General features: G+C 39.8%; 1 protein-coding gene and 1 long non-coding RNA gene across 3 annotated transcripts in view; one reads left to right on the plus strand and one right to left on the minus strand.

Annotated features, from left to right (window-relative positions):
• The window catches only part of ZDHHC15 (zinc finger DHHC-type palmitoyltransferase 15), a 67,690-nt gene extending 57,063 nt beyond the window's left edge, over nt 1-10,627 (minus strand). The window contains exons 1-2 of one of the 2 annotated variants that reach the window (XM_070257508.1): nt 9,991-10,627; nt 3,281-3,307 (exon numbers count right to left, since the gene is read on the minus strand). In XM_070257508.1, coding sequence (XP_070113609.1) covers nt 3,281-3,307; nt 9,991-10,126 — 163 coding nt within the window. In that variant the 5' untranslated portion in view covers nt 10,127-10,627. The remainder of the gene's footprint in view (nt 1-3,280; nt 3,308-9,990) is intronic. The other variant, XM_001504982.6, reaches the window with a different exon arrangement.
• The window catches only part of LOC138921870 (uncharacterized), a 51,218-nt gene continuing 47,974 nt past the window's right edge, over nt 10,227-13,470 (plus strand). The window contains exons 1-2 of the long non-coding RNA XR_011434818.1: nt 10,227-10,353; nt 10,609-10,736. This is a non-coding gene — a long non-coding RNA (uncharacterized lncRNA). The remainder of the gene's footprint in view (nt 10,354-10,608; nt 10,737-13,470) is intronic.

The following is a 13,470-nucleotide window of genomic DNA, read 5'->3' on the forward strand; positions in this document are numbered from 1 at the left end:
ATATGTGACGCCAAAGTCTGTGCTTATTTGCTACTGTTACAATGCTCTTTTAACAGTGCATTAGAGATTGAAATTTATCAGGTACTGTCTTAGTTTCCTAGGGCTGTCATAACAAATTACCACAAACTAGGTGGCTTAAAACAACAGAAATTTTTTCTCTCGGTTCCAGAGGCTAGAAGTCTGAAATTAAGGTACAGGCAAAGTCAAGCTCTCTGAAGGCTCCAGAGGAGGATCCTTCCTTGCCTCTTCCTAGCTTCTGGTGGTTCCTAGCAATCCTGGATGTTCCCTGGTTTGTGGCAGCATCACTCCAATCTCTGCCTCCTTCTTCACATGGCCATCTTCTCTCTGTGTATCTGTGTATCCAAGTTCCCCTCTTCTTATAAGGACACCAGTCATGGGGCCCACCCTAATCCAGTATGACCTCATCTTAATTTGATTACAATTGCAAAACTCTATTTCCAAACAAAGTCACATTCACGGGTTTCAGGTAGATATGAATTTTGGAGTGATACTCTTCAATCCAGCAGAGGAACCATTAACCAGACAAGAAATGGAAAAACTTTTGCAATATATTTGACTATGGTTTTCTTAAGCTGTGGAGACTGAATAAAAGGTTATGTGATTAGAGGCTTTCATTTCTTTGCCCCTTATATTTTCTTTGCCTATGCCAAACAATGTTCTTACTGGCAGTCATATGCTATACTGTATTCTACTTTAATAGTGAAGTGTAATTTCAAACAACCCACAGATTCACAGGGTTAGAAAGGACCTCAGATAGTCATTGGACCTACTGGTTTGCTTCTAGGCATGGCTCACTGATTCATGCCAGAGTTGGGTGTCTGATACTTTCTGAAAAGGAGATTTCATGGCATCTCCTAGTGTTTCAGAAGTTCTTTATAAGTCTAACTTTCAACCTTCTGGTTATAATCAAATCTAATTATAGTTTATGGATTCCACTGTCTTTGAGAATCCTGACATTCAAAAAAAAATGTTACAACTGAGATTGTTAATACTTAATATTTACAAAGCAGTTTACTGCTGTATACTTTTACTTGTGCTAGCTTATGATAAATCTGTAAGATGCTATTAAACTAGCCCCATTTTACAGAAATTGAGGTTCAGAGAAGTTTAGTTACTTACCAAAGGTCATAGAGCTAGTAAATGATGGAGCCGGAACTCCAACCCAGATCTTCTGTCCCTAAATCCTGTGCTTTGTCCCATTATGCCCCACTGCACAATAAAGAAGTAAAATCTAATCTTATTCTTTACTGTATCAATAAATTTAAGAGCTATCAGGAGAAAGTGTCTTGGAACCACAGAATTCTAGAGTCAGAAGGGACCTTAAGAATCATAGATTGTGGTTACAATCTCCTAAAGAGCTCAAATCCTGGTAACCAGATTGATGCTACTTGGCAGGCTTTGAACTGAGTTGACATTACAAATAACACTTTACACTGGCGTGGTTCAGTTCACAGATAATATACAAAAAAATGATGACATAGTACTCTGGACACTAGAAAAAGGAGCAACTGAGCATCAAGTTTCTGAGTAAGGAGCTCAACTAAACCTACGAGAGAGCTGCAGATTGAAAAGTAAAAGACAAGTGCAGGTTTGCTTAAGAGCATTGACTTTGAAGCCAGACAGTTCTGGATTTGAATCCTACCACTTACTAGTTAGATGACCTGGGATAAGTTACTTAACCTCTCTAAACTTCAGTTTCCTTCTCAATAAAAATGGACATAAGAGTGTCTACATCGTTGTGATGATTTAATATTGAAAAACGTATATACAATACTTAGGAGGGTACCCAGCACAATAAATTGTAGTTTCCGATAATAACAACAATATTGTTGTCATTATTCCTATTATGGTAGAGCATCATCTAAGCCCCCACCCAATTTGTCTTGAAAGTTTATTGCAGAAAATATTTATTTATAATTATTTCATATATGTATACAAAAAATGATCTCTGAGCCTAAGAACCATATAGAAGAATAAGAGGCAACTCACAACTTGCTCTAAGCCTACAATGATAGTAGTAAACATTTATTGAGTCATCAGAATGTGCTTTACTCACCACTGTCCTAAGTGCTTTACTTGCATTAACTCACTAAATTTTCACAACTCTATGAAATAGGTAGTATTATTATTTCTAATCTACACATGACTAAGATGATCACGAGGAGGTCAAACAATTTGCTAGAAAGTAGCAGAGTCAGGATTTGAATTTGGACAGTCCAGCTCCAGAATTCATACTTTTTTCCTAATTTTTGTTTTGAGGAAGATTAGCCCTCAGCTAACATCAGCCGCCAATCCTCCTCTTTTTTACTGAGGAAGATTGGCTCTGAGCTAACATCCGAGCCTATTTTCCTTTATTTTATATGTGGGACGCCTGCCACAGCATGGCTTGATAAGCAGTATGTAGGTCTGCACCTGGGATCTGAACTGGCGAACCCTGGACCACTGAAGCGGAGTGTGTGAACTTAACTGCTACGCCACTGGGCTGGTCCCAGAATTCATACTTTTAACTACTATGGTCTACTGTCTTCCCATCTCTCTGCTCTGTTGTCTCTATAGCTAACACCTCTGTCAAATGAGTAATAGCATATTGGAGCTTTAAAAGAGCATAATATGAATGCTACATAGTTAATGAATTACAACAATTAATTCCCATGAAGTGAAAATTAAACGTGACTATATAAAGTGGCTACATAAATACTTATGTTAATATCTGAAAAAATAATATAAAGCTAAAATTTTGTTAAGACTCATGCTTAGCTTACACATTTTTAATGAAAAATGCCTCAGTCTCTTGTAACTCAAGCCAAAATGGGGGTGAGGAGTGGAGAGGGGTACAGTAAATACGTTGGAACTGTGATGGTGATGGACTTAACCTTTAAAAGCCTCCAGTGGGTCCCTTACTCCATGCCTTGAAGAGGGGATGAATTGGGCAGAAAGACAAGGTACGGAGGACAACAGTGATGAACCAAAAGAAAGCCTAGTGTCACTGTGGCCAACAGAGTGGTACCTGTGCCCTTCTCTATCATAAATCCTGGTAACTTTCAATTTCTGTCATATAGCCAAAGGGGTCACTAAAAATATACTCTGCTCTATCTCTGGGTAAGCTTCCTGAAAACTGCCATCCTAAACTTTCCACTCACCTCAGTGTGTTCCTGGGAAAGGTGCTCAATTTATAGGCTTTTATGTAGATAGATAGATAGACTTTTAGATAGAAAGAGGGATATACTACCGACCAATACAATTTACAATACCCTCTTACCTTTTTCTGCTGGGCTCAAAACAGTTACTGTGAAAAAAGAGAGAAAGGTCAAAATTAGTGATATTTAAAAACAGTATTTTTCTAATCCATTTTTCCATAGCATCATTTTTGAGCAATTTATTCAATGGTACTTTAGGAATCCACCAGCCTGCTAAGATAAGGAAAAGCAAGGATGATTAAATTACATCCTTTCCTATCTTCCTTCATCTTACAACTCGAGTAATTAAGAATTTCTACTCCTTCAACAAATACAGGTATAACTTGATTTTTTTTTAAAAAACCCCCAACAAATAGAAACACTCAAGCTAAACAAAAAGGTAGTAAGAACTGAAAAGCTGAAAAATTAGATGTTTATTCATTTTCCTAAATTATTCACTGTAGAATACCTTTAAATATCAAGCTTCACTTGTATATTTAGAAGTAATATAGTGTGGAGGTTGCATGCCAGCTCTGAAGTCAGACTGTCTGAGTTAGAAGTCCAGCTGCACTATTTTGTGACCCTGGGCAACTTCCTTAACAGTATCTTCCTCACAATGTTACTTCAGAATTATATGAGTTAATGCATGCAAATGATGTTTAGCATAGTATCTAGCACAAGGTAAGTACTTAATGAATATTAATTATTATATTTGAACTAAGAGTTCCTAGAATATCAGAACTGGAAGGGACTTTAGTGATTATCTGGTTTATCTGTCTCATTTTACAGATGGGAAAAATGGACTAGAGTAGTATCAAATGATTTGCTCAAGGTCATAGAGCAAGTTAGGGGTAAAGATGGGACTAGATTACAGCCTCCAGGATTTTTTCCATGTACTGTGTTTACCTTCCCCAATCATTCCTTGCTAGCTTACTGTGATACATATATAACTTTTGTTCAGAATGTCATTTGTACAAAGTGAGGCCTACCTGTTTTTACACCACCACCATTTGTGAGCACTTGTATTTGGTGCTAAGGTAAAGTGAAATTTTACCTTAGCACCTCAATCTTAATTGGTTCTCAATCTTAATAAGCTATTAAATTAAGATGTTTTTCACACACAATGATAAACACTTAAGGGTCAGAACAATGGAACAAAAATCCAAACAGAGAATGGGACCATATTCTAGGGGCTATTCCCTCAGGTCCTTCATTAGTCATACCTTCTCTTTCTCTTCATTTACAGGTCTATTTTTGCTGAGTCTTAAAAAATTCTCCTTTTTAATGATCATTTGAATGGACATCGTTAAAACTGTTCCATTTGTGTTAAATATGACCAATGTCATTTTTCCTTTTCAGCTAAAGAATCCTGGTTAAGAATGATTGAAAGAAGCACACACTCTACTTTGACAATACGAATGGAAGTGGAAACAAGAAGCCTTGATGGCCCAACCTGGGATTTCATGATTTTGCACATTCATGTTGCATGTCTGCATCAGTTCTACGAGGCCCTGAACTGGGTTAATAACATCTCTTTAAAATAGAATGAGAGAGAACACAGTTTCTTGGAGACCAATCTTAATAAAGAGTAGCTGACAAATTGCTGTTTGGCATATCTTCATCTGCCTCTATGGGGGAACACTCACTGCTAAACAAGAAGTGGAGGTCCTGACTCCCATTTGCTACACTTGCCACAGCACTTGTGGATGAGGGAAGGAGATCACTCAGTGCTTTGCAGATGTTGGAATGCGACAATGTATATACAGAAAAATGAATGGCAACCAGTGAAGCCCCCAGGTGGAGGGACACCCTCTTTAAGTAATGTCAGGACTGTTTTGTGCAAGTGGGATTGATTTATATGATCCAAGAACAGAGGGCAGAAATAGAATCAATGGGTAAAAGCTGCAGGTCAACACATTTTAGCTCAATATAAGAAAAAATGATGAAGATGATGATGATAACAATGATGACCAGCCAGACTAGCAGCATTGGGAATAAGTGAGTTTCCCATTACAAACATTCGGAAATGTTGTAGAGGACATTTAGACATTAGTTAGGCAGTGGACTTAACTTTTAAAGTCCTTTTCACTCCTGAAACCTGTGAGGAGTCAATAAATCTAAGAAAAAAATATTTTCTTGCAAAATTCCCTGTTGGAAGTTACATACTTGTGAGGGAAAAAAGGGGGCCTTTATTCTAAAACATTGTGGTACTTATGTTGGTAGTTCTGCCTTTCCTTTATTTTTCTAATATTGCCTTTTACATTATTAAAGGAAGAGACTAAGAATACTTCAATCGTATTCAAAATGAAAATGTTACAAGAGTCATAATAAACTTTTAAAAAATGAATCCTCTATCATGAATCTCTTGGGAAAACACAGTTAGCCATTCTATGGGAAACTTGCCATGTATGATTATAGCGATATGTGCAATTACACATGTGCTCTGTTCCTTCAAATTTTAGCTCACTACTGGGGAGTTAAGTGACTGGAGTTTCCTTAAAAAGTTACACATAGAATTAACATACAGCCCAGCAATTCCCACCTCTTTCCCTGGTATTTACTCAAAAGAACTGAAAATAAATATCCAAACAAATACTTGTACACGAATGTTTATAGCAGCACTGTTCAGAATAGACAAAAGGTGGGACAACCCAAATGTTCATCAATGGATGAATGGATAAAATGTGGTATGTACATACAATGGGATATTATTCAGACATAAAAAGGAATGTAGTGTTACATACTACAATGTGGATGGACCTCAAAAACATTATGCTAATTGAAAGAAGCCAGACACAAAAGGACACAGTTTGAATGATGCCATTTAGGTGAAACATCCAGAATAGGTAAATTCATAGAGACAGAACACAGATTAGTGGGTGGTAAAGACTGGGGGGAGGAGGGAATGGGATGTGGCTATTTAATGCCCATGAGGCTTCCTTTTGGGGTGATGAAAATGTTTTGGAACTAGGTATTAGTGATGGTTGTACAACATTATGAATTTACTAAATGTCACTCAAGTGAACACTTTAAAATGGTTAATTTTATGTTTCGTGAATTTTACCTAAAAAATAGATACTGTTACCTTTCCCTCTGTCTAACAGTATAAGCTTCTTATTTTTTTGAACTAAGTGGAATTCCTTATAGCTTCATTAATAATAGTAATAAGTTACCATTTAATGAGCTCTTACAATGTTCTGTCAACTGTGATGCATGCTTCTTCTCCTTTTTTTGTTTTTGCTGAGGAAGATTCACCCTGAGCTAACATCTGTTGCCAATCTTCCTCTTTTTTTCTTTTTTTTGTAAGTGAGCCACTGCCACAACATGGCCACTGACGAGTGGTGTAGGTCCACACCTGAGAACCGAACCTCGGCCACTGAAGTGGAGCATGCTGAACTTGACCACTAGGCCACTGGGGCAGGCCCAAGTGATGCATGGTTTTTATGCACCATATTATTTAAATCTCACAACAATAATGCTATATTGGTATATAGTAGGTACTAAGCAAGTATTTGTGGTATGAATGAAAAACCATATAAGCAAGATGCATGTGAGGCAACTGAGGTTGAAAGAGATTAGGGAACTTGCCTCAGGTCTCCTAGTTAGTAAGTGGCAGAATTCAAACTCTAAGAATTGTAAGACAAAAATACCACTTTTGGCTTCAGCCATAACCTGACACTAGGGAGAAAGACTCAGGTTCTATTTCTAGAAAGAAGTTAGATCCTTAATATTACTTCTTGAGTCATATTGAAACTCAAATCTGTTAATTTGATTGTGTTGCTTTGATATCAGGCAGCCTTGACATCCAATTCTCCATTACTTAGTAAACATGTGACTTTAGGAAAATTTGATTTAACCTTTCTGAAACCCAGGTCGCTCATTTGTTAAAGATTGTAAAATGAAGATTACAGGATGGACTGGTGGAGCCAGAATTGGAAGTCAAAGCCTTCTTACTTTCCTGGTTTTTAAATAATGGTAATTGATGAAAAATGTTAAGAAAATACTGCGCAGTCCAAATAGAATATAGCTGCAGGCTACAACTGGCCTGTGAGTAACAAGTTTTGTCCTCTGTATTAGTTGAGAGGAGGCAGAGAGTTAAGATACTGTGGTGGTTAAAGCCTGGATTGTGGAATCATACTGCCTGGGTTGCCATCCATGTTTGGCTGTTTACTAGCCCTGTGGCTTTAGGCAAGTTTCTTAATCTGTCTGTGCCTCATTTTTCTTGTCTTTAAAAATAGGGATAATAATAGTATGTCTCTCATAAGGTTGTTATGAGGATTAAATTTGTGTGTGTGTGTGTGTGTGTGCATGTGTGTGTGTACAGTCATTTAAAACAGTAACTGGCATGTAACAAGTACTCTGCAAATACATTAAATAAAACAGAATAAATAAGCTCTAAGTTTCCTTCCAGTTTTTAATATTATATGACTTAGCAAGAACTTGTAGAAAGCTGATTATTTGCACTGATTCTAACTTAGTCTTTACTTCAGTTTGCTCATCTGTGCCTCAGTTTGCACATCTGCACAATTGGGACACTAATGATACCCATTGGGAGAGTAATGGTACAATAGTAATGGTTATTGTGAGGATTAAATGAGTTAATATATGGAGAATTAATATATCTACAGTAGTTAGAACATTGCCTGGCACAGATAATGTACTGTGTAAGTATTAGGCATTATCATTATTAATTTTTAAAATGATTACTTGGCAAACCTCATGTAGATCAATACTGAAAAACTCCAAAATATGTTTAATAGTGTTCACAATATGGCATTGATCCTAGGAGCAAAGTCCATATCCTAATAATGGAGCTGAACTTCTAACCCTTCAATTAATCATTCAAAAAAGCAACGTGGTGAGGTCTGAGAATAGAAAAACTTCCCAGTCATCACACAGCCCACTTAGTGCACCTCAATACCAGATTGAGATAAAAATGAAAAACAGCCTAAATTTGTATCTATGAAGGCAATGAATTGAACTTGTTTTTAATAACTCTTTCTGCATTTTCCATAATGAATCTAAGAAGGAGATGAAGAAAATTCAAATTCTAGTGAACAGATTAGAAGAAAGTTCTATATTGGAAAAGAGGGTTATCTCCTGCCTCCCTAGTTAATCCCAGTCTACCTGGAGTAGACTATTGCTTGTGAAATATGTAAGAGAAGGAAGTTATAAGTGGAGTCAGGCCCTGGGGTTGGAAAAACCAGGACCCCAGCCATAATTTTTAAGATGAGAAGAATCTGGTATGAAGAACAAAGAAGTCTTGGAAGGACTTGGGGGTGAGGGGATATCCAAAGGGACAAATAGGAGTCCTAAGGTGAGGGGACTGGAAATGTACTGGAACCTCACACTTAACGAATAGGGAACATTGTAGGACATAAGTTTAAGGGTGCTAGAAGTAGGACTCTAGTATTGAAGTGACAATAACTATATAGACTCTCCTTTGAGAAGAGATGGGGATTCTTCACTGTGAAAGGATAGGGGCAAGGGGAGATCTCACTGTGAGAAAAGCAGAGGGGCTGTTGTGAGGAGACAGGATAAACAGGAAAACTCCATTGTGGATTGATAAGAACACTATAAGGCCATTAGTGATAAGGATAGGGGACTAGGGAGATAATCCAAGTGGGGAACATACATGATAGGGTCTTAGGGTTTGTGTTAGGAAATGTTGTGGAATTCTGAGTTTGAAAGCACAAGACATACTTGTGGAAACCATTTTATAGATAAGGAGGAGATGGAATGCTCCCTAGTGTGACAGGACAGGGTACAAGAGGAGACCTCAGTTTTATAAAAGGGGTGGTCTAAAAAGAGGGGACAAGAAATGAGGCTCTCATCGGAAGGAGTAGGAAATATTAGAAATCTCAATGGGAAAGGATGGTGTTTCCCTAGTTTGAGAAGATGGGGGATAAGTGCAATCCTACAGGGAAGTAAGAGAAAATAATAATAAGAAACCCCACAGAACAAGGAAGCAAAATGTGGGACTAACAGCGGAAGAGGACTACAGGAGGTGGGGAGTAGTTTTCAAAAAAGCTAACAAGGTGGGGGGGGGGGGGCGGAGATCATCATTAGAAAAGTAGTGGCAGTTGGAAGGGGTATGAAAGATATTGTGGGAACCCTTGTGGGAGGGTAAAGAGAACACTCTAGTGTGAGAAGACAGTGGACAAGGCAGGACCATAGTGTGATAAAAGCAGGGTGACTAGTATGAGGTGTCAGAAAATAATGTATGGTCCCCAAAGGCAAGGAAGGCAGGAGACTAAGGAGAACCAGAGGATCACGGGAAAAGGATGAATCCCAGAGTTGGAAAAAGGAGAGCTGGTAAGAGAGTATAGGAAATATTTTGGGATTCCTATTTGAAGGGAATGGGAAAATGTGGGGCTCCTAATTGGATGCATTGGTGGGATTTGTAGTCTAAGCAGACAGTTTAAGGACACAGGGTATGTCGTTTCCTCAGTTCGGTAGCGTGGGAGCCCCCAGAACGAGAACACATGGCACAAGTGGTTGTCCTGTATGAGAAAAGGGGGCCCTAGTGGGAAGAACCAGGAAATTCTTGTGAGTAGGGTCAGGAAATGTTAAGAAACCCTAAGTGGGAAGCAATGGCGACATGGTGGGACCCTGGTGGGAGGACACAAAAATACTGTGGGAAGCCAGAGGTTGGAGACGAGGAGCTCTCCATGGAGCTAAAGGAAAACCGCAGTGTGAGGGCTAAGAACACAGGGGACACCGGTGTAAAGGGTAGGGCAGACGATTATGCTGGAGCATAATTTCCCCACCTTAGGTGCCCAGCTCCACTTACCCAGGCAGAGTTCAAAGACGTAGGCATAGTAGGACCAGAGCACGACGAGGACGATAACAAGCACTGGCACCCAGGAAAGTACCCGGCGGCAGCACCGCAGACCCCCGGACAGAGCCATCTTCCAGCCCCGCCGCATCTTCCGCTCGAAGATCGACCGAGCAGGCCTGCTGGCGCTGGGTCGGGACTGCTGGGGCGGCAGCTGAGAGGCGGGAAGGCGCGCTGTGCGGCGCTCCACTGCCTAGCCTGGCGGGAATCGTCGCACCGAGCCGATACCACCTGTGGGGCTGCTGGGCTGAGTGCGCCCTGCTTGGCACAATAGGCATGAGTCATGGCGAGGAGAAACTAGCCATGCTGGAGCGGAAGGTGATCTGTCAGGCAGTTGAGGCTGGGCACGCTCAGAGCGAGTACAGCCCCTCCCCTTTCCTCCTCTCCCACCCCTTTGCTACAGCGCTAGATGCAGGGCTGAACCTCTGCAAAACTGAAAAGCGGAAGAAATTTGGGGCCGCCCATCTGCTTTTACTGCACTGCGTCCCCTTTCATGTCTTCTCTTATCTCTGTCTCTCTCTGTTTGTCTCTCTTTGTCTCTCCCACCCGCGCCCTGGCCCCCTCCACACACAGAAGCACACCTCCACGCAGTGTGAAAGATGTGAACCATGGCACCTCATAACTTAAAGGTCATCCAGTCCCATTCTCCCACTGCTGCTAGAACAATATGCTTGACACGTAGTGCCGCAGTCGCTGCTTGGGTAAGTCCATTGGCAGGGCGCTCCCCACTCCTTCTGTTCTTCCCTTCCCCCTGAGTTAGCTTAGTCCATTTTCAGAATAAATAAACACGTTGATACAGCATGGGGGAGACATTAATTCTGTGAGGAGTCAGAGCAAGCTATAAAGGTAGTGATATTTTAACTGAGCTTTAATAATAAGAGTTTGATGAGGCAGTTGAGAGGGGAAGAACCTTTCAGACAGAGGAAACAGCATTTGCAAAGGCATAGAGTAATAAAAATCCAAAAGAGTTCAAGGAACAGCTAGTATGGCTTGAGAGGGTGCGTGAAGAGGAGAGGCTGGGAGTGAAACTGGGAATATAGGCTGAGGGCAGGGTGTGAAGGTCCTCATATGCCCTGCCAAGGTGTGTGGACATAATCCTGTAAAGCAGATTATGAACAGCCACTAAAGTTTTGGGACAATGGAATGACATTATTAGAGATGTATTTTTGTAAAAGAACTGGCAGGATTTTGAAGAGGATGGCCTGTAAGCAGAGAGACCAATTAGGAGGCAATTGAATTCAACAAACGTTTTTTGAGTGGTTGCTTTGTGTTAGGTCAACTTTGGTATAAAAAGAATGACAAAACAGGGGGCCTGTCCCCAAGAAGCTCATGTTCTTATCAGGGCAATAAGTGTTCAAGGACAAAAGTACAATAAGAGAAGTATAGTAAGCTTTTGACATTTATAGATTTGATACTCACTGTTTAATGATTTCCAAAGATCTATGACATGAAGTAATTTGTGGTTTTGCTAAGATCCATATTTGATTCACATTCTGTATGACTGCAGTGTGGGAGCAAGGATTTCAACAAGGTTGCTCTCTGTTCTTATTCATGGTTATATATACAGTAAATTTCCTGAAGTGATAAGAGCTTTGTTGTTTCTTTTCAGATGAAGTTAACTTCATCGTTGATATTACTAAATTAATGATATAATGAAATGCAGACTCATTTCAGTTGGAATATTTATTTTAATCGCTCAATTAATTATTTGAGCCCCAAGGTTCAGGCATGGATACTTAAATATTATTTTTTCCAGCTTTATTGAGATATAATTGAGAAATAAAAATTGTATTAAGGTGTATAACGTGATGATTTGATATGCGTATATACTGTGAAATGATTACCACAATCAAGCTAATTAACACATCCATCACCTCACATAGTTAACATTTTTTGACAATTATTTTTTTATTGAGCTGTATTTGACATACAATTTGTGTAAGTTTAAGGTGTACAGCATTGATTTGGTACATTTATATTGCAATATGATTGCCATTGTAGCATTAGCTTATACCTCTATTGCATCACATAATTATAATTTCCTCTAGTGTTGGGAACAATTAAGATCTAGTCTCTTAACAAGTTTAAAGTTTATAATAAGGTTGTTATCTATGATCACTGTACTGTGTTTTAGGTCTCCAGGACTTATTTATCTACTTGCAAGTATGTACCCTTAACATCTCTCTCATTCCCTCACGCCACAGCCCCTGGTAATCACCATTTTACTCACTGATTTTACGATTTCAGTTTTTTTAGATTCCGCATACAAGAGGTATCATACAATATTTGTCTTTCTCTGACTTATCTCAATTAGCATAATGTCCTCAGAGTCCTTCCATGGTGTTGCAAATGGCAGAATTTCCTTTTGTTCTCACGGCTGAATAGTTTTATGTACATATATCTCGCATCTTCTTTATCCGTTCATGTGTTGATGGGCACTTAGGTTGTTGCCATATCGTAGCTATGGTGAATAATGATGAGGATTATTTTAGGCTGGTTACTTTTAAAAACTGCAGATGAGAAGGAGGCTCTGAGGAGTGGAGTTTGCTTGCCCTTTGATGAGAGACATTTGCATTTGTGAAGGAAGTCTCCATCTGTGGGGGTGTCTCCCTCTCTGCACCAAGAGGAAGGGGGGATGACCTTATCTCTAGAAACTCTTAATGGGGTTGGCGAGGACTTAAGTCTTGTTTATTGTGCTTGTCTGGAAACCTCATGTAGCTGACTCCCCCAACCACCAACATCCTCCTTTGTCTTTAGCTGAAAATAATATTTAAGGTGGTGGCCTCTACCATTTACTTAATGCGGTTTGATTCTTATCTAAAAGTTATAAGTCCACCCAATAACCAGACCCCACCTGCACTGATACCATTTTAACGACTTTTTACATAGTCTTTCCTTTGTCTTGTAAAGAGATAACTCACATACCTATGCCTTAAATTTAGCCCTACTCTCAACCCATGTTTGCAGCAGCAGCAGCAGCAGCTCTGACTGCCCATGGGTCCTGTCCCCATGCAGCAGCAGCACCAGCAGCAGCAGCTCTGACTGCCCATGGGTCCTGTCCCCATTCCAGCAGCAGCAGCTCTGACTGCCCATGGGTCCTGTCCCCATGCAGTGGCAGCAGCTCTTTACTGCCCATGGGTCCTGTCCCCATGCTATTCCACACTCTTCTCTAAATAAAAGAGCACTACTGCCAGACCTTGAGAGTCCAAGAAATCTTTCTTTCAACTCTTTGGCTTGCCGACCCCGCATCAAATAATGCTACAATAAACGTGGGGGTAACCTGTTTTCATTTCCTTTGGATATATACCCAGAAGTGGGATTGCTGAATCGTAAGGTAGTTCCATTTTTAATTTTTTGAGGAACCTCCATACTATTCTCCGTAGTGGCTGAACTAGTTTACAGTCCCGCTAACAGCGCACAAGAGTTCCCTTTGCT

This window comes from Equus caballus, chromosome X (assembly GCF_041296265.1).
Source record: "Equus caballus isolate H_3958 breed thoroughbred chromosome X, TB-T2T, whole genome shotgun sequence".
In the NCBI taxonomy this organism is placed as follows: Eukaryota; Metazoa; Chordata; class Mammalia; order Perissodactyla; family Equidae; genus Equus; species Equus caballus.